Raw genomic sequence first — 27,025 nt, forward strand, 5'->3', positions numbered from 1 at the left:
TTAAGGACAAAAGGGTAACTAGGGAGAGAATAGGGCCCCTCAAAGATCAATAAGGCGACCTTTGTGTGGAGCCGCAGAAAATGGGGGAGATACTAACCGGAGTATTTTGCATTAGTATTTAATGTGGAAAAGGATATGAAAGATACACAATGTAGGGAAATAGATGGTGACACCTTGCAAAATGTCTAGATTACAGAGGAGGAAGTGCTGGATGTCTTGAAACAGTTAAAGGTGGATAAATCCCCAGGACCTGATCAGGTGTACCCTAGAACTCGGTGGGAAGCTAGAGAAGTGATTACTGGGCCCCTTGCTGAGATAATTGTGTCATCGATAGTTACAGGTGAGGCGCCGGAAGACTGGTGCCACTGTTTAAGAAGGGTGGAAAGGACAAGCCAGGGAACTATAGACCATTGAGCCTGACCTTGATGGTGGGCAAGTTGTAGGAGGGAATCCTGAGGGACAGGATGTACATGAGTTTGTAAAGGCAAGGACTGATTAAGGATAGTCAAAATGGTTTTGTGCATGGGACATCATGTCTCACGAATTTGATTGCGTTTTTTGAGGAAATAACAAAAAGGATTGATGAGGGCAGAGCGTTAGATATGATCTATATGAACTTCAGTAAGGCGTTTGACAAGTTTCCCAATGGGAGACTGATTAGCAAGGTTAGATCTCATGGAATAAAGGGAGAACTAGCCATTTGGATACAGAACTGGCTCAAAGATAGAAGACAGAGGGTGGTGGTGGAGGGTTGTTTTTCAGACTGGAGGCCTGTGACCAGTGGAGTGCCACAAGGATCAATGCTGAGTCCTCTACTTTTTGTCATTTACATAAATGATTTGGATGCGAGCATAAGAGGTGCAGTTAGTAAGTTTGCAGATGACACCAAAATTGGAGGTGTAGTGGACAGCGAAGAGGGTTACCTTAGATTACAACAGGAACTGGACCAGATGGGCCAATGGGTTGAGAAGTGGCAGATGGAGTTTAACTCAGATAAATGTGAGGTGCTGCATTTTGGGAAAGCAAATCTTAGCAGGACTTATATACTTAATGGTAAGGTCCTAGGGAGTGTTGCTGAACAAAGATACCTTGGAGTGCAGATTCATAGCTCCTTGAAAGTGGAGTCACAGGTAGAATGGATAGTGAAGGCGGCATTTGGTATGCTTTCCTTTATTGGTCAGAGTATTGAGTACAGGAGTTGGGAGGTCAAGTTGCAGCTGTAAAGGACATTGGTTAGGCCACTGTTGGAATATTGCGTCAATTCTGGTCTCCTTCCTTTCGGAAAGATGTTGTGAAACTTGAAAGGGTTCAGAAAAGATTTACAAGGATGTTGCCATGGTTAGAGGAATTGAGCTATAGGGAGAGGTTGAACAGGCTGGGGCTGTTTTCCCTGGAACATCAGAGGCTGAGGGGTGACCTTATAGAGGTTTAAAAAATTATGAGGGGCATGGATAGAATAAATAGACAAAGTCTTTTCACTGGGGTGGGGGAGTCCAGAACTAGAGGGCATAGGTTTAGGGTGAGAAGGGAAAGATATAAAAAAAAGAGACCTAAAGGGCAACTTTTTCACACATAAGGTGGTACGTGTATGGAATGAGCTGCCAGAGGAAGTGGTGGAGGGTATACAATTGCAACATTTAAAAGGCATTTGGATGGGTATATGAATAGGAAGGGTTTGGAGGGATATGGGCCGGGTGCTAGCAGGTGGGACTAGATTGGGTTGGGATATCTGGTCAGCATGGACAGGTTGGACTGAAGGGTCTGTTTCCATGCTGTACATCTCTATGACTCTATCTCACAAGGGACATAACCTGCCAGTCATGAGTTATCAGGTTATGAGTGAGTTATATCTAGCACTGCAATCAAGAGATAAAGATGTCATGTGGCTCCTTATTATGTATTCAGTTTCTACCAAATTCGTCTTCTCCATGTAGTATCCTCAACTATTTAAGCATCCAAACCATGGAGTAGTCTGTGATTTGCTGCTACTGGACAAGGCAAGGAGTTAGGTTCCTAGTCCATTTTAGATATAATAAGGATTAAACTCCATGCTACTGGTGTTTTTCTGAACCACAAACCAGCTATCTCGCTCACTGAGCTAAATGACACCTCTTACGTCGCACTCGGTATTGAAAATTCATGCAATTAGATATACAAAAAAAATTCACCCACATATTGATAATTTGTTTCAGTTAATTCCCAGTGTAAACTGTTTTATTCCGTAGCCAACATGGATTTGTCATTTAAATATCAACACCATGCAATAGGAAAATCGAGGGTGGTATTTTCCAGTCCTTCTTGTGGACTGAGTGGTATGAAAAGAAAGGTGAGAAAATGCAACAAGAATTTTAAAAAGACAGGATTTCAATATTGAGAATAATTTTCCCCATTTTATCCTCAGGGTGTACATGTTCACTTCAGAATCTCACCATCAAGCAGAAACTAACCTATTTCCATGCCTTATAGCCCCAACTCACCTTATTTCTGTGGTAAAAATGTAGAACACTTCAACCCCAGGGCATCAATGTGGACTTCAACAGCTTCCTCATTTCCCCTTCCCCCACCTCATCCTAGTTTCAAACTTCCAGCTCACTTACTGTCTCCTTGACTTGTCCGACCTGCCTATCTTCTTTTCCACCTATCCACTCCACCCTCTTCTCTTTGACCTATCACCTTCATCTCCTCCCCTACTCACCCATTGTACTCTATGCTACTCTCTCCCCACCCCCACCCTCCTCTAGCTTATCTCTCCATGCTGCAGGCTCACTGTCTTTATTCCTGATGAAGGGCTTTTGCCCGAAACGTTGATTTCGCTGCTCGTTGGATGCTGCCTGAACTGCTGTGCTCTTCCAGCACCACTAATCCAGTATTTTATTTCTGTGGTAGTTACAATACTCCTCTCCTTCACAAAGAAACTAGATGGTGCAAATTTCTGACATGTAAATTAGAGCGGGTACCTGATGACTGAAGTTCACTGAATGCCTATCCCAGTCATCACAGCTGAAAGTGTGTTGCTGGAAAAGCGCAGCAGGTCAGGCAGCATCCAAGGAGCAGGAGAATCGACTTTTCAGGCATGAGCCCTTCTTCAGGAATCTCCATTCCTGAAGAAGGGCTGATGCCCGAAACATTGAATCTCCAGCATCTGCAGTCCTCACTTTCTCCTATCCCAGTCATCATCCAACTGCTCCTTCAAAACAACATGACTGTGTGCTCCATGGCCATCAGCCTCCTAGATCCTTCATTCATGTAAGTCAGCATCGGCAAACCACCAGTCTCACCACATCATCCTGCTTACTCTCAGAAAAAGTCAGACACCACTTTAGTCCTTCAGAACTTTACTTTGGAGCTCAGGAACATTTATGAATTGTATACATCTGTCAGATCACTTTGCATGCATTTTACTCTCCTATAACAGGATGCTTTTTGCTGAGACGGACATATGCAACTAATGGCTCTTTGCATGTTTCCTTACTGCACAATCACTCACTTGGAGGTTGTCAGCCTCTGTCTAATTTATATTGCTTTCCTAGCAGACACTCACTGACTTCAGCACTGAGTTATGAGCTGCTAATCCCTGAATGGCTCACATTGCTTTCTTAACGCACAGAGCCATTAGTGCTCCATTACAGACTGCCAGCCTCAGACAAAGAGGCAGGCATCTTGTGAGTGTGAGGAGCACTCTAATCAGTCAGATAGGGGTGGACACTGTGCTACAACATCAGGCTTGCAGCAAGTCCCATTATCTATATCGAAGTTACACAGCAATTCCACTGTAAGTGCTTCCAACAAATGGCTATATGTGAAAGTCAACGTGTAGCAGTCCTTAGTGGGATGAAGCAGGACAACAGTCAGGAAGTAGGTACTGCCACAGGCATTCAGGATACTTGGCCTAGTCCACTCCCAGGATTGGGCCATAGTCAGTCCTATGAATCAAGTGCAAAGCTCAGGGGATTAATAGTAGGTCAGTCGAGGTGTTATGGAGATACTAGTCTTGAGAGTGAGCCATGGACAACTGTAGCTGTCCTGCCAAGTCAGTCTGGGTGGTGTTTCGTCATGGAACTTTAATCAATAATAGTCAAGGGGCTTATCAGGCAGCAATCCACAGAGTAGAGGGGAAACATGTAACTCAAGTCTAGAGATGGCATTGAGTGTTTTAGATTCTGACAGGGTGATGATCCTGATAAAGGGAAATTATACAGTAGGCTGGGACCTTATATTGAATAGGAAGGGGCTGGGAGGTCCAGATGAGAGGATTCAAACAGATCACAGTACAATTGGTTAATGTGAAGGAACTGTAGAGCTAAAAGGTCATGGGAATTTTCAGAGCTCTCTGGGGAGACGTGGGCACATTACTATTTATGTAAAGTGGCTTAATGGTAACATGGATACTAAAAGGTCATGGGGTCACAAAGACGGCAAAGAAATGGGAATATGAAGGATGTGGGACATTTGTCCATCACAGGCACACACTTGGAAGCCACTTATACTGAAACCAAGTCGAGACATTTCCATGTTGGATCTGAACTTAACTTCACAAAAATGACACAAAATGGTTGCCACCATAGCCAAAATGGATGCTGTAAGTTACCTTTCCTTTGGAAACAGTAAAACCTTTGGAATTCGAGAGATCTTTATAGAAGCAATTGCAGTAATCATGCCTCAACTAATTCAACAATGCTGGCCTTCTGGCTTCAATCTGCACTTCAATGGTAGGTCATCCTTCGTCAAGAATGCAATGGAACATTCTGGCCTCAAACAATCATGACCTGAGTGAACAAGTATGCTGTGTGCACTAATTGCTTTCTTGTCATGTCAACTTAGAACTGTAGTGAGAATAAGCAGAATCTGAATCCCAACTTCACAACCCATTCCATAGCAATCATTGGAAGCAATGCTTGGCAGATGTTAGGTTCAGTGTACAATTCTATCTGTTTGCAAGGACATGGTCTGGAATCCAGGAGGATGCCTTCTCTTCGGAAGGATGGGAAAATCATTATCATGATAGTTTACTGGCAGAACTCTATTCCAAATTTATTGTAAAAACTTTGGCTGGTTATGCAATGCACATTTGGATAAAATCGAAGTTCTTAGAAATCCTTGTGATGGCATGACAATGGCAGGAATTCTCCATGGAATTGTTGTGGTTCTGTTCACCGAGCTGGGAACTTGTGTTGCAGACATTTCGTCCCCTGTCTAGGTGACATCCTCAGTGCTTGGGAGTCTTCATAAGCACATTGATCTGGACCCAATATACTGACCACTGCAACAGACAGCTGGAACTGACAACCGGAAGCGGCAGATTCAAACCACTACAAATGCTGGAGGAAAGATCACAGAAGCACTTCACAGGAGGCTCCCAAGCACTGAGGGGACGAAATGTCTGCAACACAAATTCCCAGCTCGGCAAACAGAACCACAACAATGAGCACCTGAGCTACAAATCTTCTCACAAACTTTGATCTCCATGGAATTCTTTATGACACGCTGTGTGAGGACATAACATGAGGCTGGCATCATTGTTATGGATGTGAGGGCTCATAAAACTTTTATAATTTTTCTGATATTTCCCACGAATACCTGTTCACAGATCTCACATACAGAATTCCAAAAGCAGTTTCAAGGTGGTACCGTAAGGACAATATAAAAGGAGACATAGATGGAGTCAGCAATTGGTACTTTGAAGGCAAGTCCTGCAGGAACAGCAACCTCTAATTGCTGCTTTGAACTTTGTTTAATTGTTTAACATTCTATTCGTAATATGATAGGCAGCTGCTGCTTCGTACAAAAGAGCCGTGTCCCATATTACTTTTACATTTTATGTTGCTGAATAAATGTTATATTATCCATATGATTGTACATTTGATATCTTCAGATGATCCCACTTTCAAGTATTTACATACATGTCCTACCAATTGAGGGAAAGAGCAACTGTCACTGAAAGTGTACTAACATTGTACAGTGCTAAGTTTAGGTAGCTATTGAGGCACTCATTAGGATATTGTATCAGACGTTATGTTGTCAAATCCATCACTGTTCAGGAATCACCTTTTGACCCATCAGGTGGTAACCCACAGACTGCCAGGTTGCATGGAAATGCTTGATCATCCTCTCAGCCTGTGTACAGCCTGCAAGAGCAGTGTTGTGTGCAACTTTGTTTTGCACTTGATCAAGAGTGGACCTGTGAGCTGCCCATTATATATCTCCCAACCTTGAATGGCAGAGCGTCCCCTCAAAGGCTCATGCATAAAATGCATCTTTCTCTGCAGAGAGGTGTGGAATCATCACTAATTCTGTACTCTCACTCCAAAGGATGTACACAAGCCAGGTCCCCCCAAACCACAATAAGGATAGAGTCCCCTTGATTCTCACATATCATCCTCCACTATTTCACCCCTTGCGGTCAGACCCATAACCCTCTCTGTTTTCCGTACAGACCAATTTCATCCACAATGCCAACATCAGCTCCACAATCCCTTCCAAACTCTCCTCAACATCTGGCACCTTTCACTGCAACCACAGGAAGTACAACACTTGTTCCTGTACTTCCCCTCTCACCTCCATCCAAGGCCCGAAAAAATCATTCCAAATCCGACAAAGATTCTACCTGCACTTCTTCTAACCTGGTCTACTGTATCCGTTGCTCCCGATGCAGTCAACTCTGCATTAGAGGGACAAAGCACAGACTCAGGGACTGGTTTGCGAAGGGTCTGTGCCCGATACGTTCCAATTAACCCCACCTTCCAGGTGGCAGCTATTTCAACTTCCCCTCCCACTCCCCTGGTAACATGAACATCCTGGGCCTCCTCCACTGCTAAATTAAGGCCACACAGGAGGAACATAATCTCATATTCCAACCTGGAAGCTTAAAGCCCAATGGCCTAAGCATGGAGTTCACCAGCTTCAAAATCTCCCCACCTATTACCCCCCCCCATCCCATCCACTCGCCCGCCACCTCCAACCTCATCCCATGTCCAGCCTTCCCTTTTCTCCCAGCCTCCTTAACCTAACCTAACCTAACCTGTCCATCTTCCTTCTCATCTATCCGCTCCACTCTTCCCACTGATGAATCACAATAACCCCTACCTGCATTCAACTAAGCTGTCCCACCTACCATTCCCCCAGCTCCATCCCCCTCCCTCTATTTATTTCTCAGCCCCCTTCCCCCTCCCCAGTCCTGATTAAAGGTCCTGCCCAAAATGTCGACTCTCCTGCTCCTCCGATGCTGCCTGACCTGCTGTACATTACCAGCTCCACATTTTATCCTCTAGGTCATACTGTACCCTGGCTCAAGGTAGCAAGACGGGAGATATATGATTTCCGTCAAGTCAAGGAGGTCATCCATAGAGTCTCACATGGAGCACTTAATTGCATTGTTTATGTGAGTGAACTGACTTTGTCTTCTGGGCCAACTTGCCCAATTTTTGCCCCTCCTTGCCACCTCCCTCCACACACCAAGGGAAGAAATAATCACACTCAGAGATGCCGGATTCTCACATGTACTGAGACTGAATGAATGTTAGGCTTCCTGCAACACAATGGTAAGTGAAGTAAACTACTCTGATGAAGCTTCTGGGCCCAGCCTCCTGATAAAGTGTATTGAATCATTCATCATAATCGATCAATGGAATTATGTTATAGAGGCCTACCTGTGTTTCTTTAAAGTCTTTCACACCAACACAATAAATAATTGCCCCTAGTTTTCTTGCATCATCAGCCTATAAAGAAATTCAATATAGATTAGCTTCAGTCAAAGAAAAAACATGCAGTTCATTCAATAGTAATTTTGAAATGTTGTGCTTACCTCATTAATTGTGTAGGGCAACACATTCTCTATTAATTCACCATCGGTCAGAACAATAATTGCACTTGCAGTCTTGATCCCTTTCTGTTGCCTTATTTGTTTAGAAGCCTGATAAATAGAAATTTTATACATCGATTAGGCTTAATACTTAAAAAAAAACTGCTAGATACTTATTACTTATGGATGGACAAATTTTCCTAAAGAATGTAAAAATTGAACATATTGTTTTGGAAGATAAAAGAGAAAATTTCTATTTTATCAGACTTTATTTTCTCCACCTCTTCTTTCTGGAATCTTGGTATATTACAAACAATTCCTGATGAAACAAGTACCTAGTACTACACTTGCATTGTTCTACCAACACCACATTGAAATCAGCTGTTGGAGAGCATCAAGCTCAATTCATCTTCCAGTGTTTATTACACTTGAAAGTAGTTAGCCTCTGTGCTGCACCTCTTCAAAATTTCACAAAGTCGGTGAAAAAACAAAACATGAACTCACTTTCTTCAAGTGCATGGCACACTGCAAAAGCTGCAAATTTGATCACATGCAATTGAGCAAGAAACTGTATTTACATTCATGCAAAGTTATATTTCCCAGATTCACTATTTTAAGAAAGAAACTATGCACAATATTTCAAGAAGGGCTCATGCCTGAAACGTCGATTCTCCTGCTCCTTGGATGCTGCCTGACCTGCTGCGCTTTTCCAGCAACACATTTTCAGCTCTGATCTCCAGCATCTGCAGTCCTCACTTTTTCAACAATATTTCAAGTGCCATCAACCAAGTAAAATAGAACAAAGAAAAAAGTTACAGCCCAGGAACAGGCCCTTCAGCCCTCCAAGCCTGAGCCAGAAACACTAGCACAGACTGCTTGGTTGCAGTATGATGCCATGGGCCTTTCGATTAGGAGGTGAATGTGATATCCAGTATACCAGAGGAACACAGCGTGGACACTGACCTGATACAGGGTCAGTGCTATCCCACATCACAGAATGGTTTGGAGGAAATGGTTATGTTTTATTGCATTCAACTTCAACACAGCTCACCCCTGCTAAAGTTTGCCATAATAACCAGTCAGCACAAGTAGCATAGGTAGGATACAAAACCACACCGCCTTAGAGGCTGGAAGTTAACTTCAGGCCTTAGACCATGTGGCCACACAACCAGACAGCTTAAGATAGCTTAAATACATGTTAATTATGTATGCATAATTTAAAGCATATAATTTACAGGCCTCATCTTTCAGCCCTGTCAATTCTCCTCCACATTCTCCATGGTCAAATTTTCTCTTCACCCCTACTCTTCTGGGATTTGGATCAAGTTTCATAAATAGCTATTCCTCATGAGCAAGTCTCAGTTGCAGACATCACCAAGCCATGCAGACCATGGAAGCACCACAACCAGACAAGGCCTTGTCCTTCTCCATTAGAAATACAAATTCATTTCCAGCAAAATACCAGAAAAAAGGCTACTGGAGAGTGAAGAAAGCCCGAATTATCTAAGCTTTATCTTCCAACTGGCAGTTGCTGTGAATGTTTGGTACCAAAAGTTGTCGTAAATACAATAAAGCAGCACTGACATTTGAAAATAGTAAGAAGGAATAAAGGAAATCTATCAAAATATTGGTTGACAATTTATCTGTTATGTTCGTGGTTTCATGGTATGCATTATTTTTTATTCCTGTCGGGGTTGTAGACATTTGCTGACTGGGCCAGCATTGACTAACCCATCCCCAATTACCCTTCAGAAGGTGGTGGTGAGCTGGCATCTTGAATCCCTTCAGTCCATTTCATGTAGACCCAGAATGCCATTAGGAAGGGAGAGACAGGATTTTGACCCAATGACAGCAAAAGAACAGGAGCTTATTCCCAAATCAGGACGGTGAGTCATTTCGAGGGGAACTGTACTATATATCAACAAAAAAATGATTGAGGGTCAGAGTATGTTAATTAAAGGTACAGTAGAAGATTTCAGATCTTGTGTCACACAGCGTACAGTGGGTGGGAAGTGTCAGATGTTCCTGGTAGTCTGGATGACCATATCTACAGGAATGCCCACAGTTTGGCCACCTTGAGTGCTGGGTTTCAGAGCCTAAGTGCTAGCTGTAGGCATATCAGTACATTCACGAATCTCAGAGTAATGTGAAAATGTGTAGTTAGACATGGTCACTGTGTAGCTTAAGAGGGATGAGGCTCTGCAGGAAGAGTTCAGGGAGCTAGGTAAAGGATTAAAAAACAGACCTCAAAAGGTTGTGATCCTGCCTCACAGTACTAGGGGCCTGGGTTCAATTCCGCTTTCAGACGTACTGTCTGTGTGGAGTTTATGCACTCTCTCTGTATGCTCCAGTTTCCTGCCAATGTCCAAAGATATGCAGGTTAAGTGGATTGGCCAGGCTAAATTGCTCCTAGAGTCCAGGGATGTGTGACTAGATGGGAAATGCAGGGTTTCAGCGATAGGATAAAGGGGTGAGTCTGAGTAGGATGCTCTTTGAAGAGTCAGTGTCAACTTGACGGGCTGAAAGGCCTGCTTCCACACTACAGGGATTCTACGATTGGTCAGTTACCCTTGTACTTCCATGTGGTAGACATCATAGATTTGGAAAGTGCTGTTGAAAAAGCCTTAGTGAGTTAATTACGTAGATAGTACATACTATTTTCACAGCATGCCAATGGTGAAGACATTGAATAATTAAAATTATACATGCACTGCTGATCATGGAAATGACTTTCTCCTGAACGACGTTGAACATCTTGAGTGTTGTTGGGACCACAATCATCCAGGCAAGTAGAGGGTATTCCATCAGTATCCTGAATTCTGGATCATGGGCAGAATTTGGGGAGTCAGAAGATGAGTTGCTTGAGGTAGAGTTCCCACTTCAGACTTTCTCCTGTGGCTACAGCATTCAAATAGCTTGTTAGTTAAAGTCTCTGGTCCATGGTACGCCACAGATGTCGATGATGGTGTTTCCAGTAAGGATAATATCATTGAATGTCAAGGAGACGTGGTTAAGTTCTTTCCTGCTGGAGATGCTCATTGCCTGGTAATTCTGTATCATAAATGTCAAGCCTGAATATTGCCCAGGACTGGCCGAATATGAACATGGACTGCATCAGTGGCTGAGGAGTTGCAAATGGCAAACATCCCCTCTTCTGACCATATGATGGAGGGGAGATAATTCATGAGCAGCTGATGAAGATGGGCCTACCATCAGGAATTCTTGCCATAGCCCCCTGAGATAAAGTGAATGGCCAACAATCATAACCACGCCTTCTTCCTTTCTGCTCCGTATGACCTCAACCAATGGATAGTTTTTCCCTATTCCCACTGACTTTGGTTTTGCTAGGGTCTCTTGATGCAATACTCAATCAAAAGCTAGCTTGATATCAAGGGCAGTCATTCTTGCCTTCTCTCTTGATTCTGCTAAGTGCTGCAAAATGCAACAAACTATCTATGAAAAACTGATCAAGCTAAAGAGGTTGGGTTAACTGGTAATGATATTATCTTTACATAAACATATTCTAATAGAGTTTGAGTTATTAGGGGAGTCTGAATAGGCTGGGACTTGTTTTACTGGAGGATAGGAGTTTGAGGGTTGACTTTATAGAGGTTTATAAAATCATGAGGAATATAGATAAGATGCATCGCATTGTGTAGGGAAGTTGAAAACCAGAGAATGTAATTTTAAGGTGAAAGAAGAAAGATTTAAATGGGACCTAAGAAGCAACTTTTTCACACACAGGCTGGTTCATACGTTGAATGAACAGCCAGAGGAAGAGGCGAATGCAGGTGCAGTTATAACATTGAAAAGACATTTGGACAGGTACATGAATAGCAAAGATTTAGAAAGATATGGGCCAAGAACAGGCAAGTGGGACTAGTTTAGTTTGAGAACCTTGGTCAGCATGGACAAGTTGAATCAAAGGTTCTTTTTCCAAGCTCTATGACTCTATGATGATATTTTATTCCTCACATCTCCAGCCTTAGCTTAGAGGTAGCAAAACTGACAGAGTGGATGTGAGCGCAAGATCTCAGCTAATTTCTTGTGCAGCACTAAGGCTCTGCTACACTATCAGAGATGACACCATTTAGATGAGATATTAAAACCAAACGCTATCTATCGTCCCAGATGCTGTAAAAGATCCCATGGCATTACATTCTGCCTGGAGTCCTGGCTGATAATAATCCAACAACCAACATGATTCACAACTGATTATCACATTGAAGGGTGTGGCATCTCGTCGTGTGCAAATGGACCACCACATTTGCAACATAAGGACAATTTCAAAAGCACTTCATTGACTGCAAAGCACTTTGGAGCACATTATATAGCATCAAGCTATTTACTTTCTCATATAAAAAGATTTAATCCATCAACCTTACACTTTCCAGCAGCACAGATTGGATAATTCATGAATGCTATGACTTTAGCACAATCTCAAGCTCTGGGATAAAATTTAGACCATGTCAAATCTTGCCAATCTAGTGATAGGAGACTTCCTCGTTAATAGAGAACCAACTTGCTGGGATATCACAAGTAAACAGGTGACACTTGTCACTTTCTGCTTAATTTCTCAGGGCCACGCTTTGATCAATCACGGACAAAATTTAGACAAAGCTTGGATGTTAACTTTCAGTCATCATTTCATGGTGCATTCTCCATGTTACCTATTAACCAGCACTTGCCAAACAACCAGCGATCTCCTATCATACATTGTTTTCCCTTCAACTTGGCATTCTTACAAATTATCCTGATTAGTGCAAAGCTTCCTGACAACAGGCTTTGACCAAGTGCAACTTCTTTAAGCAATATCAAAGTTCGAAATGACTGAGATCCCATTTGATTTGTTTTGAATAGAATATTTAGTGCACATGACATTTCAAGAAGAAATAGGTTTTCACAACTCCAAATACTACCAAATAAAGAAAAAAAACAAAAACTTACCTCTTGTATACCCAGATGCATATAAGTATCACCTGCTGGAATTACAGTTTTGAGGGCAAGAAGACCAGCATTGATTTGATTCCTATAACAATAAAGGATAAACATTTCAAGTGTCAATGCTTGGCTATCAGGAACAATTTACTTCAGTTATAGGAAAAATAATTAACATAGTCTCAGTCAGCTGAGTAATTAAAAATATTTAAACAAAGTCACAGGACTTCGAGAAATGAGAATCACTGGAGAAGTTAGATTTACATCATGTCGAAATGGGTTGGGTGAAAGAATTCCTTATGGAGTCAGCTGCACAGCCTATTTAAAACTTGGTTATTTTCACTATGTCAAGAAGTTCCTACTGCCTTTGTTAACTCAAATTGCAAAATTATCCATCATCCAATGCAAATGAGTAAATAATTTACAGTTTCACTCTGAAACTGCACAAGTGTCAGCTGTGGGAAATTCATGATAATGTCAGGCAATACTGAGGCTGGGATAAAGATACATTGTTAAAGAGTAGGGAAATCCTTGAGGTATGTCTAAAATTGTTGTGTATAACCTGGGATGTCCTGATGTTGAGCCTGAGCACATTTCACTTCTTAGCAATGGCATCCTTTTCACTAACAAAGTACCAAACAAACATTTAATCCTGGCTCCAAACTGTAAACATTTTAAAGTTGTGAAACAAAATACACCAAACCACCACACTGATCTTACGACCCTTGAATATCTTATGCCCATTCTTGAAATAGAACAGAAAATTAATCCTGTACTTCATATTTTTGTGCGATTTCCCCATGCACTAGTGTATGATCTTTATTGTTTAATGACACCCACATCCTAGTGCCTTGCAAGATATAAAAGTAAATACTAATTTAGTTAATTGTTCTGCTCTGCCAATTTCTGTTGTTGATTAATTAAGTACATTGTGGTGGCAGCAATATAATTCACTCAAAATGCTGTTGTCAAGCAGTACATCACTAACCAAGATGAATCACTGCACAATGTTTTGATTTATTCATATAAAAATTATGTAATCAGACAAGCACATACTTTATGATGTTTTTTTTCATTAGTGTTCAAATAGACTGATATAGCCCAAATAAATTGGGGTAAAGTAATTTGTGATATTTAGTAACCAATTGTGTTCACTGTGCCTTTTGGATCCATACATTTGTTTGACTCACCACAGAAAACAAAGAACTTTGTGGACACATTGACTTAAGTCAAACAGCCGAATAGGCGTAGAGGACAGAGCTGTTCGGGTTTGCTCTTCTTTAAAATGTACTTGATGGAGTCTCCTTTCTGGTAATAACCAATTTCCGTGAAATGATGTCTTTAATCTCTAAGTTATGTTAAGGTATGGGTGACATATTTACTTTTCGTTTTCTTGTTAAGAGTATTAACCTTACTTTTGGGCATTTGTTTTTCTCGACCGTATGGTCAGAGTATGTGGCGCGACCCTAACTGGTCGGAGTTGAGAGGGTAGTTGGGATGGTTACAAGGGTTGTACGATGTGTACATACCCCCTTTGAACGGGGGTGAATTCCTCCAATCAGCATCTTTGGCGATCTTTTGTTTTTCTGTTTTTGCTGTACATAGTTTTTGTAAGTTTTGCAGATTTGTTGGCTGTAGTTATTTTAGTCTGTGTAGTTTCAGGTTTTGTGGATTCTTTTGTATTAAAGCTCAACAATCTGTGGTTCAGGTTCTTCCTCTCTGGAGTCGAAATGGTGCTATAGAAGGTTATGGCTAAGGATGTGTGTAAGTGGTGCACCTGGAATATTAAGGAGAGTCACTCACTTGTCAGGAGGAAGAAGGTACTTTCCAGCCTTAAAAAGGAAAGGGTGGATGTTACCTTATTACAAGAAACACACTTGGATGATGCAGAGCATTTGAAGCTGCAACAGAATGGGTATGACGGGTTTATTTTTCATCTTTCAATACAAGGAGCAGAGGGGTGGCCATTTTAGTTAGAAAAAGTCTCCCATTTAAGTTATTAGAGTGTATTAAAGACACAAACAGGAGATTTGTAATCCTTAAAGCTTTGATACATGGGGAAGAATATGGGATCTTAAATGTTTACTTTCCCTTGGCCCACCCCCTTAAATTCTTGACAGACGCACTTTCTAGACTGGTTAACCTTGCATGTCAACATATCATCATAGGAGGGGGTTTCAACTGTCTCATAGACCCTACAGTAGACAGATTGCCCAAAAGACCCGCCAATATCTTCTTTGCGATCTAAACAATTAAGGGATCTGTGCGCTGAATTGGGGTTGGGAGATGTTTGGAGGCACCTTCACCCTACTGACAGGGACTTGACATTCCTTTCGAACCCACATAAATGCCATACCACGATTGATCTTTCTCTGACCCCACAGCACATCTGGGCTTCTTGGCGTCATGTACAATTGGCAATATCACTATTTCCGATATCACCAGAGTGTATTTAATGGTTAAGAGTAAGGATACTGTGGTAGCTCGAGGTATTGACGACTGGACCCCTTCATCCTCAAGGATAGTCAGGGCTTTTTTAGACATTAATTCAGGCTCGGCCAGTAGCCCATCCATCCTTTGGGGAACAGCTAAAGCCTATGCTAGGAGGTTGGTTATTTCCTATACAGCCAGCAAGAAGCAACAGGCGGGTGAGCAGCAACACTTGGTTGAGGCACATCTGAAAGTAGCTGAAAAGGCACATTTTGACAGGCCCGCACTGGTTTCACAGCACTTCAGTGCATGCTGAATTCCACGCTTTTACAGACAGCCAAGAGGGAGGTTACATTTGCAAGTCAAAGGCTGTTTGAGCATGGGGATAAGCTGGGCAAGTACCTAGCATATCTTGCAAGGAACAAAAAGAGTGCCCATCAGACCATTACCGTGATCAGAGAGGACACTAGAAATTTGACCTACGATTCTAAAAGGATTAATGCAGCATTCGGAAATTTTACTCTGAATTCAACCAATCTGAAAGCTGTGAGAGTGGGCGGGTTAAGATGGAGTCTTTTTTTAAGAATTTGGATCTTCTGGGTGTGACCCCTGAACAAGAGTCTCTTCTCAATGCCCCATTGTCACAGCAAGAGGTGCAGGAGGCTGTGAGGCAGCTCCAGACTGGGAAGGCGCCAGGTCCTGACAGGCTCCCCAGTGAGTTCTATTTTCTGAGTATATTGTCAGGGCTGATGCTTAATATGTCTAATGACTCATATAGTCGTGGCCTCCACTCACCATCTCTGAGAGGGGAGAACATCTCTCATTCTTAAAAAAGGAAGGCGCCAGAGGACTGTGCTTCCCATAGGCCCATTTCACTCCTGAATGCTGACTTCGAAATCTTATCCAAGACTCCGGCGTTAAGGCTAGAAACTGTACTGCCGTCCATCATTAAGGAGGATCAGACAGGGTTCGTTAAAGGTCGCAGATCAATGGATAATGTCAGGACATTATTGAACATGATCCCAGTATGTCAACAGCAAGCAGTACACCTACTGATGATCTCCTTAGATGTGGAAAAGGTGTTTGACAGGGTTGAGTGGTCATATCGTTTTCGTACTTCAAACTGGTTTGGCCTAGGAAAGCGTTTCATCAAGTGGGTGGAGGATTTCTATAGTGATCCTCTTGCTGTGGTCCTCGCCAATGGTGTACGATCAAGCAATTTTAATATTTGTTGGGGCAGTCAACAGAGTTGTCCCTAGTCACCACTGCTTTTCACATTGGCGATTGAACCACTGGCGGAGGCAGTGCACAGGGATCCCAATATAACTGCTCCAGAAGCGGGGACGAAGTCACATAAGATCACACTGTACGCATGATGATGTTCTTGTCTTCTTATCAAACCCAGCAGTCTCAGTGCCACACCCGATATAAAGCAATCTATTTGGTGGTTTCTCGTATTATAAGATCAATTTTGCGAAGCCAGAGGCCGAGCCCAGGGGTGGTTTTCCGAGACTGTCTGACCCTGAGGGCGGATCTCGGTTCCCTTTTAGATGGTCGCAGGAGGGCTTTCTCTACTTCGGTACATTTATTACTCCCTTTTTTTCAGCTATTTAAAACCAATTTTGCCCATTATTCACCAGAATCAAACAGGAACTTCATAGTTGGAAAACACTGCCAATCTCTTGCTTAGGGTGGATAGCCCTCATTGAAATGAACATTCTGCCCTGCCTGTTGTATTCTATGCGAATGCTTCCTCTGCTTTTTACTAAGCAAATATTTAGAAGACCGAGTGGCTGGTTTAGCTCTTTTATCTGGTATCACAAGCTGCCTCCAACTAAATTGACTAAATTGCAGTTCCCTTACAGACTGGGAGCAGTGGGCCTCCCAGGTATCAAAAACTATCAGTTAAATTCATTGCTTTCTTACATGAATGATTGGGCCCAGGGGGACCCTCACTCACTTTGGTTGGAAATCGAAGCATCTCAGGCAAGATGCCGCCTTATTAGCCTGCTGATCTTAGACAACATGAGAACAGTTAAGGAATACTGTTATGGCCCAATAGTCATCAATACTGTCAAGGCGTGGACAGCAATTCATCAGGGTGAGGGCAATATTGCCAAAGCATCATTTTTGTCACACATACTTGGTATGCCGGGCTTTCAGCCAGGGATGATGGACTCTGGGTTTAAATGATGGGCAGCTCAGGTTTGAATGGGACATATTGATGTCCTTTGACCAGTTGGCTCAGAAATACGAATTGCTTAGTAGGGAGCTCTTTCATTTCTTTCAAATTAGAAACCTGTTACAAAAAGAGAGCACAGTTCTAACTGACCCTAATAGGTCCGACACGGAGAGGAGGGTGTTGAGTGCTGAGGATACTAGGACTCATAACAGCACACAAACCAACAGCCACTCTCAGACAACAACTCACGAGAACGAAGGACCCAATACCCAACATGAGCAAAACCAATGTAGTGTACAAACTGCCATGCAAGGACTGCACAAAACACTACATAGGACAAACAGGAAGACAGCTAACAGTCCACATCCATGAACACCAACTAGCCACGAAACGACACAACCAGCTATCCTTAGTAGCCATACACACAGATGACAAGCAACATGAGTTCGACTGGGACAACACTACTATAATAGGACAAACCAAACAGAGAACAGCCAGGGAATTCCTAGAGGCATGGCACTCATTCACAGATTCAATCAATAAACACATCGACCTGGACCCAATATACCGACCACTGCAATGGACAGCTGGAACTGACAACCAGAAGCGGCAGAGACAAACCATTATAAATGCCGGAGGAATGATCACAGAAGCGCTTCACAGGAGGCTCCCAAGCACTGAGGATGTCACCCAGACAGGGGACGAAACGTTTGCAACACAAATTCCCAGCTCAGCAAACAGAACCACAATATACATTATCTGTTAGCAACGCTTATTATCTATTGGGAGAAGGTCCCTCAGACAAGACCAAATGGCTCTGTAAGGTATGAGAGAGGGAGTTGGATACTGAGATTCCTTCTGAAAAATGGGAAGATACCTGGGAAAATGCAAGAAGGATCTCAATTTGCAACAGGACCCACGCCTTGCGATTGAAGATTCTCTACAGGGTCCACCTGGCCCCAGACCACCTCACTAAAATGAAAGTGGAAGCACCTCCAATGTGTCCTAAAGGTAAAATGGTCATGGTTAATCATTTTCTTTGGTCCTGCCACAAACTGCAGGCATATTGGAGAGCTGTAGTAGGTGAAATAGAGAAGGCCTTGGGCAGAGGTGGAGATGGACCTGGTATCTCTTCTTCTTGGCTTTGTTAATGCACTTTTATTAGATGCACACAAAAAAAAAGCTTTTCAGTATCCTCACTTTTTGTGCCAGAAAGAACATTCTATTAGGGTGGGTTTCGGAAAATTCTCCAGGGCTGGCATAAGCTAGTCATGGAGCACATCTCTTATGAATATGGTGCACCATAAAATTGAAAATTTCTATAAGATGTGGCAACCCTTTTTGAACTACCTTTTTTGGGTACAGATTTGTCCACCAGATTAATAAGAGCATTTATATAGCCTTGGCAATTTTATGTAATGAGCCTGGTATCTAGAGGGGAGGAACTACAAACATATGAATACATATAAACTTATGCACTCAATGATAGAGGGCTATTGCTTTGTTTTGCTGAGCTGTGTTATGGTTATTATAATTATAATTATTGTTGTTAAGACTTTCTTCTCTAGCTTAGTTATTAGTTGATATTTATTTATGTAATTAGCATTAATATTAGTTTGAATTGTTTGGTTTTTGCATTTGTTGTAATATTCAAAAGGAAAAAAAACCTTTTATTTTAAATAAAAGTATATTTTTTTAAAAAGTTGTAATTGCACCCACATCCACCACTTTAGTACAATAGGTAGCATAGAAAATAGGTAGCATACAAAGTAGCATAGAGTACAATAGGTGAATGGGGGTGGGGATGGAGGTGATAGGTCAGACAGGAGTGTAGAGTGAATAGGTGGAAAGGAAGATAGGCAGGTAGGACAGGTCATGGGGACAGTACTGAGCTGGAAAGTTGAAACTGGGGTAAGGTGGGGAGGGGGGAAATGAGGAAACTGGTGAAGTCCACATTGATGCCCTGGGGTTGAAGTGTTCCGAGGCGGTGGAGGAGGCCCAGGCCCTGGATGTCTTCAGCAGAGTGGGAGGGGGAGTTGAAATGTTGGGCCAGAGGGCGGTGTGGTTGATTGGTGCGGGTGTCCTGGCGATGTTCCCTAAAGCGCTCTGCTAGGAGGCATCCAGTCTCCCCAACGTACAGGAGGCCGCATCAGGAGCAACGGATACAATAAATGATATTGGTGGATGTGCAGGTAAGACTTTCATGGATGTGGAAGGCTCCTTTAGGGCCTTGGATGGAGGTGAGGGAGGAGGAGTGGGTGCAGGTTTTGCAATTCCTGTGGTGGCAGGGGAAGATGCCAGGACAGGAGGGTGGGTTAATGAGGGGCGTGGACCTAACCAGGTGGTCACGGAGGTTACGGGGAGGCAATGGCCTAGTGGTGTTATCGACGGACCTGTTAATCCAGAAACCTAGATAACATTCTGTGGTCCTCGCTTCAAATCCCGCCATGGCAGATGGTGGAATTTGAATTCAGTAATCTCTGGAATTAAGAATCTAATGATGACCATGAATCCATTGTTGATTGGTGGAAAAACCCATCTAGTTCACTAATGTCCTTTAGGAAAGGAAACTGTCATCCTTATCCGGTCTGGCCTATAAGTGACTCCAAACCCACAGCAAATTTGGCTGACTCTTAACTGCCCTCTGGGAATTTAGGGATTGGCAATAAATGCTAGCTGAGCCAGTGATGCCCACATCCTGTGAATGAATTAAAAAATAAATTTAACACTGAGCAATTAGTGACATAACAATGCTTGACATCCAGACCCTGCCACAAAACTCCCAGCAAGTAAACCTACAAAAATATCCAGTATTATTTTCAAGACAACAAATTCATTGTTCCCACAGTCTCTTCTATTGGGTACTGCAGCTTGCCTAATACTATTAACGGTGCCAAGTGAATATCCACCAATAAACCTATGGTTCAAAAATTAACACTATTTCTGGCACTGGCCAGTGTCTAAATGTTCAGGACATCCAACGACAGACAGACACCGACAGCACTCAAATGTCCTGTTTTTCTGAAGAAATTTGTGGATAGCTAATACAAGTCATTCATCCTTGGCAAGTAATTTCCAACAGCGCAGCTGGGAGAAATCATTCTCCAAAAGATCCTTCCCACACAGAAGGAACTGAACACCATAATAGATAAACTATAGAGTCATATAGTATGGAAATAGGCCCTTCGGTCTAACCAGTCCATGCATCGTCCCAAACCGTCCAACATAATCCCAAACTAAACTGGTCCCAACTGCCTGCTGCAGCCCATATCCCTCCAAACATTTCTTATTCATGTACTTATCAGAATGTCTTTTACAAGCTGTAATTGTACCTACATCCACCACTTCCCCACAAAAGTTCTTTCCACATGCAAACCACACTCTGTGTAAAAATAATTGTCCCTGGTGTCTTTTTAAAATCTTTCTCCTCTCACCTTAAAAATATGCCCACTAGTCTTGAAATTCCACATCCTAGAGAATTGACAACTAACCTTAACTCTGTCTATGCCTCTCATTATTTTAAACTTCTATCAGCTCACCTCTCAACCTCCTACGCTCCTGTGAAAAATGTCCCAGCCTATCCAGCCTTTCTTTATAACTCAAGCCTTCCATATCTGGCAATGTCCTGGTAGATCTCTTCTGAGCCATATCCAGCTGATAATATCCAGTTCTGGGCGACCAGAACTGGACACAGTATTCCAGAACGGCCTCATAAATATTCTGTACAACCGCAACATGACTTCCCAACTTCAATGCTCAAAGAACTGAGCAATAAAGGCAAGCATGCCAAATGCCTTTTTGACCACCCTGTCCAGATTACAAAGAATTATAAACCTGCACCCCTAGTTCCCTCTGTTCTGCAACAATACCCAAGGCCCTAACATTACTTAGATAAGCCCTGTCCTTGATTGTTGTAGCAAAATGCAATTCATCACATTTATCCAGATTAAACTTCATCTGCCATTTTTCAGTCCATTGACCTATTTGATCAAGATCTCTTTATAATCGGAGAAAACCTTCTTCACTGTCCACTATTCTGGGATGGTCACAAACTTACTAACCATGCCTTCTAAACTCTCATCCAGTTTCTACCAGTCATGCTGCAGGATTTTATAGTGAGGGGTATCTGTAATGTTCAACATTTAATCTCTAGAGAGGTGAACTCATTGAAATGAAATGGTCCTGAAGGGACTTGTCAGGCTAGTCACTGAGAGGTTGCTTCTGCTGGCAGGGGAACATAGAACATGAAGGCACAGTCTCTGTGATAAAGGGCCAATCCTCTAGACCTGAAAGGGAAAGAAATTCAGGGGGTTGCAAAACTTTGGAATTCTCTCATTTAAGGGATTGTGAAAGCTCCGTTGTTGAATATATTTAAGGCCGATTTTGGGTCACTCGAAGAACTAAGGGATATAGAAGGTAGGCAGGAAAGTGGAGTTGATGCTCAAGAAGAAGCATGATCAGAATGAATGATGCAACAATAGGCATGCAGTCTCCTCCTGCTCCTACTCATAGTGGTAATCAATAATTATCCATGGAAGGCAATTCCTTAGCAGTCAAATCGGTGCTCACTCATAATATTCAATTCCCAATCATTTTAGGGATGTACCCCTATTCACATCTAGTCTTAGGTTACTGCTGAAAAGAATCAATGCAGTGTTATCTGATCTTCGTTCAGGTTGGTTACCAAGACAATTCTATTAGTTCATTTCCACGCATACAGCAAAAAAAAGCTTTGATTTGCACCCTTTTGTTTGAAGAACTTTTCTCCATTCCAAGGCTTTCTCACATCAGGATTTCAGCAGAATGCATTTCATTTATTCAACTTTACAGTTGAAAAGTATAAATGACATTACATAAATTGGCCAATAATTTATATTTCTAAAATTAATAGCTTCAAACTAAGTTAGTTTTCTCCATTATCCCTCAGGCCATCTCAAATGCAAAGCTTCTCAAACACAACAGAGTCATGTTTTTAAACTATATTGTCAAACTGAGCATTGGCAGTGCTGAACAATCAAACACAAGCCATCTCAATTAGTATAAAACTCTCTTAAATCAAATGCAGCATGGTTACTTGAAGGATAAAGCTCATTATATTGTGCCAAGTAATGTTTCAATCCAAAGCATGGAAAACCTGCCCTTCCTTTTCCCACACCAGCATTCCTGTGGCCATTTGCTGACGCTGTGAACTTACTGCCAGCTATTACTGAAGTGGAGACCATTTGCGTTTTTCTTCCTATGGACTTGTGTCCACTTGAAACTTAATTTGGAACAGTTGCTTAATATACCCTACAACTAATATCCTTTACAGTTAGAGAAGCATTTACAAACAGCTCACTTCAACTTTTCAATTACAAACAAACTCATTAAAATTTTCAGCATTCCTTGGAGCCACAGATGACCAGTTTCATAATGATGCTTAAATAAGCTGCTTAAATCAGCTTATAAACACGGACTCTTGAAAGCATCAGAGAAACACCTTTCAAAGAAATAAGAGGGAATAATTGCAACCTCCCCAATTGCTTGGATACTGGTAGATTAGTTTTGCAGCCTGCCTAATTTTACACTCCATGTAAGCAAGGAGAGTGACTTGAGTGCCAGTCGGTCCCACCAGCTTTCTTCCAATGAGAAATTACCCCAAACAATATACAGATTTATTGAAAACTAATACAGGAGAGCTTCAAGAAGTGTAATGTGCTGATCTGATATCAGGTAAATCGTTGTGTGCAAAGGAGAAGGAACAATAAATAAATAGGAGAAAATCAAGAAAAACATTAAGAAGTGGAATTTAATGTAAATTTGTCCTGTTTTTGCCAAAGTTTCATGTATTCTGTTGTTTACAAGTGAATTCAGTCTGTGAAAATCATTCCACATATGCACTTACAACCAGCTGCAACAGCTGACTGCAAATGATATCTTTGAAAAGAATTGTGTACATAACTTGGTTATCTTGATTGATGGACTCTTCCTTTGATACTGAACTCACTTGAAGTCTTACTTGGCAGATTCAAATCATACAGATTATTGAATGAGTTGCATAATAAAAGAAATCTGTAATGAACTTCTGAATCAGAGAATTTCATAACACACAATGAGATCCTAAGCCCGCAGCACAGTGAAGATAACCTTAACAATGACCGACTTTAAATTTAACCTTGATGGTCTTAAACAGAGCAGTCACTATTATACTCAAAGCAAGCGATATACTGATCATGCATAGACATTATGTGATCATTTCTGTATCTATAACTAAAACTATTCCTTTCGATTAAACCTCCAAAGATGGTACTAATTGTGTTACATATAAAATAACTTCAATTAATGTACTGATGTGTCTATACCTGGCAAATACGAGTTAAATTACACTTTACAGCTGCTCATGATCTAATTTGATGAATTTATTGTATAATTTAAACTTGTGTATGTTGAATGCTGCAAGAACAAATTAGTTTAGGAATTACATATGAAACCCTAAACAGTAAATTCAATCCAGTTTTCAGCTGTGCATTGTTAAAATTGAGGTACAGTTGGGAAAGAAGAGCATTCTGGCACGCTAACAAATACAAGTCATTGTGGAATTTCCAATACAATATTTTGTATACATCATGTAGGATTCAAATATCAGAGCAATGCTACACATTCCCATTGCAGGAAGGATATTAGAACGATTAGAAAGAGCTTGATGAGAAACTGACAAGAATAAAAATACTAGAAATGACAGACTATATTATGAAAAGAGGCTGAACAAATTGGGGACTTATTCTTTCGTTAAAACAGAGAATGTTAACGAGAATCTGACAGACATTTTCAAAATATTGGAATGTTCAGATTTAGTAAATAGTAAATCATTGTTGTACCTGCCCCCCGCCCCCCACCCCCCACAACCCCATTCAAAACACACACTCTCACAGACTCAGATACACAAGCTTGGGGTTCTTCATCAGGTGGTTGTTAAGGCAGAGGTTAATATAATTTACTTATATCATAATAAATATTGCTAACAGTTATTTTATTAGATAGTGGAATTCCTAGAATAAGGACAGAGAGCAGATGAAGAGCAATTGGTTTCAGATGCAGAATAGGAATCGTGCCTAAAACATGATGGTCACTAGGGCCTGAAATATGCTAACTCCTTGCCCCACCCCAATCCCACATCCATAATTGAATAGGGGTGTAGGTTTGCTCGCTGAGCTGTAGGTTTGATATCCAGACATCTTGTTACCTGGCAAGGTAACATCATCAGTGGCGACCTCCAAGTGAAGCGAAGCTGTTGTCTCCTGCTTTCTATTTATATGTTTGTCCTGGATGTGGTTCCTGGGGTTTGTGGTGATGTCATTTCCTGTTCATTTTCTGAGGGGTTGATAGATGGGATCTAGATCTAAGTGTTTATTTATGGCGTTGTGGTTGGAGTGCCAGGCCTGTAGAAATTCTCTGGTATTTCTTTGCTTAGCCTGTCCCAGGATAGATGTGTTGTCCCAGTCGAAATGGTGGTTTTTTTCATCCGTGTTTAGGGCTACGAGGGAGAGACGGTCGTGTCTTTTTGTGGCTAGCTGGTGTTCGCGTATCCTGGTGGCTAACTTTCTTCCTGCTTGTCCTTCGTAGTGTTTGTGGCATTCCGTGCATGGAATTTTGTAGACGACGTTGGTTTTGTCCACGGGTTGTACTGGGTCTTTTAAGTTTGTTAGTATTTGTTTGAGAGTGTTGGTGGGTTTGTGTGCTACTAGGATTCCGAGAGGCCTTAGTAGTCTGGCTGTCATTTCTGAAACTTCTTTGATGTATGGTAAGGTGGTTAGGGTTTCTGGCTACAAACCTTACCATACATCAAAGAAGTTTCAGAAATGACAGCCAGACTACTAAGGCCCCTCGGAATCCTAGTAGCACACAAACCCACCAACACTCTCAAACAAAAACTAACAAACTTAAAAGACCCAGTACAACCCGTGGACAAAACCAACGTCGTCTACAAAATTCCATGCACGGAATGCCACAAACACTACGAAGGACAAGCAGGAAGAAAGTTAGCCACCAGGATACGCGAACACCAGCTAGCCACAAAAAGACACGACCGTCTCTCCCTCGTAGCCCTAAACACGGATGAAAAAAACCACCATTTCGACTGGGACAACACATCTATCCTGGGACAGGCTAAGCAAAGAAATACCAGAGAATTTCTACAGGCCTGGCACTCCAACCACAACGCCATAAATAAACACTTAGATCTAGATCCCATCTATCAACCACTCAGAAAATGAACAGGAAATGACATCACCACAAACCCCAGGAACCACATCCAGGACAAACATATAAACAGAATGCAGGAGACAACAGCTTCGCTTCACTTGGAGGTCGCCACTGATGATGTTACCTTGCCAGGTAACAAAATGTCTGGATATCAAACCTACAGCTCAGCGAGCAATTACACCCTAAACCTCAACCTGAGCTACAAACTTTCACAGACCTTGCAATAATTGAATAAACTGTAAGCATTGTTCACATTATTTATTGTCAGCTTGTCACACAGGTTGGGATGTGGGGGTTTTTAACACTGTGCATTGTTATCCAATTTGAAAACAACATACACTTCTTAAAAGGGAATATACACTTTTACTGCATCCAGGCATCAGTCATGATTATTGGAAAAGAGTATAACTGAAGAAGCTGCGAAGTACCCTGTGCTCCCCATTTCCTGAGCTGCATTCGATGTATTGGATAAAGGACAAGAGCAGAGGCAGCAACATCGACCAATCATCAGGTATCACTCCAAATTCTAGACAAATAATCTGATAGGACTGAGCAGGGAGGTAAACACATGGGGATGCTCTTAGCATTAGTTTACTGGAATCAAGGCAAGGGAATAGCATGAACTAGAAAGCAGCTCACCAAAGTGAGGGCTCATGGCCTATGATAGATACCAACCTGTATTTCATGAGAGAGATGAATATGACCTTCTCTCAGGATGACCCTACACCTGTTCCCCACCAGTTTCTCAACCTATGGGTGTCAGAAATTTAAGCCAAATGGCAATGACCAAACCTAAGAGCAATACATCCGTTGATAGATCCTCAATGGCCAAAGCCATTCAAGGGTCCAGTCATGAAGATGTGACCTGAGTACAAAAAAAGGCTCCGCACCGGTGCATATTGTAGCACAAATGTCGAATGGCCACAGCCTGGATTGGGAATACGCACTTGCTTTATTCACATCCGGTGGCTGCAAACTTGGACATTCATTTAAAAGCCCTCCACTGTTGTCAGGGTGCTTAGATAATTACTTACATGCATTCTTTAACAATCAATGACATGCAGAAAACTGGCTGTGGCATTAAACCCCATTGCCCTCTCTCCCTGACTGTCCTCACTCATCATGCATTTGATATAAATCCTGGCCATCTTGCATAGTGCATTGTGACCTTCACTAACATATCATTTCACATTGTTCAAGAGATCTCTTACACGTCTTTGGTACAACCCAGAACACAGCTGGAAGCATAAACATTGAGAGCTGCTGTCACTTTCAGGGCAATTGGCATTGACGCCTGGTGCAGTTCATGCTGCATATGGGTACAGTATGTCACCATGTCCCCTGAAGTGAAGCTTGCTCAGGCAGTGGCTCTCTGATATCAGCAGGTAAAGTATTCTGTTCTTGCACACTTTTGGATACACCACTTGCCTGCATTT

General features: G+C 42.0%; 1 protein-coding gene across 1 annotated transcript in view; it reads right to left on the minus strand.

Annotated features, from left to right (window-relative positions):
• antxr2a (ANTXR cell adhesion molecule 2a) overlaps positions 1–27,025 on the minus strand; it is a 228,839-nt gene that overhangs the window by 194,450 nt on the left and 7,364 nt on the right. The window contains exons 4-6 of the mRNA XM_072592512.1: positions 12,746–12,827; positions 7,802–7,909; positions 7,647–7,715 (exon numbers count right to left, since the gene is read on the minus strand). Of these exons, the coding sequence (XP_072448613.1) occupies positions 7,647–7,715; positions 7,802–7,909; positions 12,746–12,827 (259 nt within the window). The remainder of the gene's footprint in view (positions 1–7,646; positions 7,716–7,801; positions 7,910–12,745; positions 12,828–27,025) is intronic.

Source organism: Chiloscyllium punctatum, chromosome 1 (genome assembly GCF_047496795.1).
Source record: "Chiloscyllium punctatum isolate Juve2018m chromosome 1, sChiPun1.3, whole genome shotgun sequence".
Classification (NCBI taxonomy): Eukaryota; Metazoa; Chordata; class Chondrichthyes; order Orectolobiformes; family Hemiscylliidae; genus Chiloscyllium; species Chiloscyllium punctatum.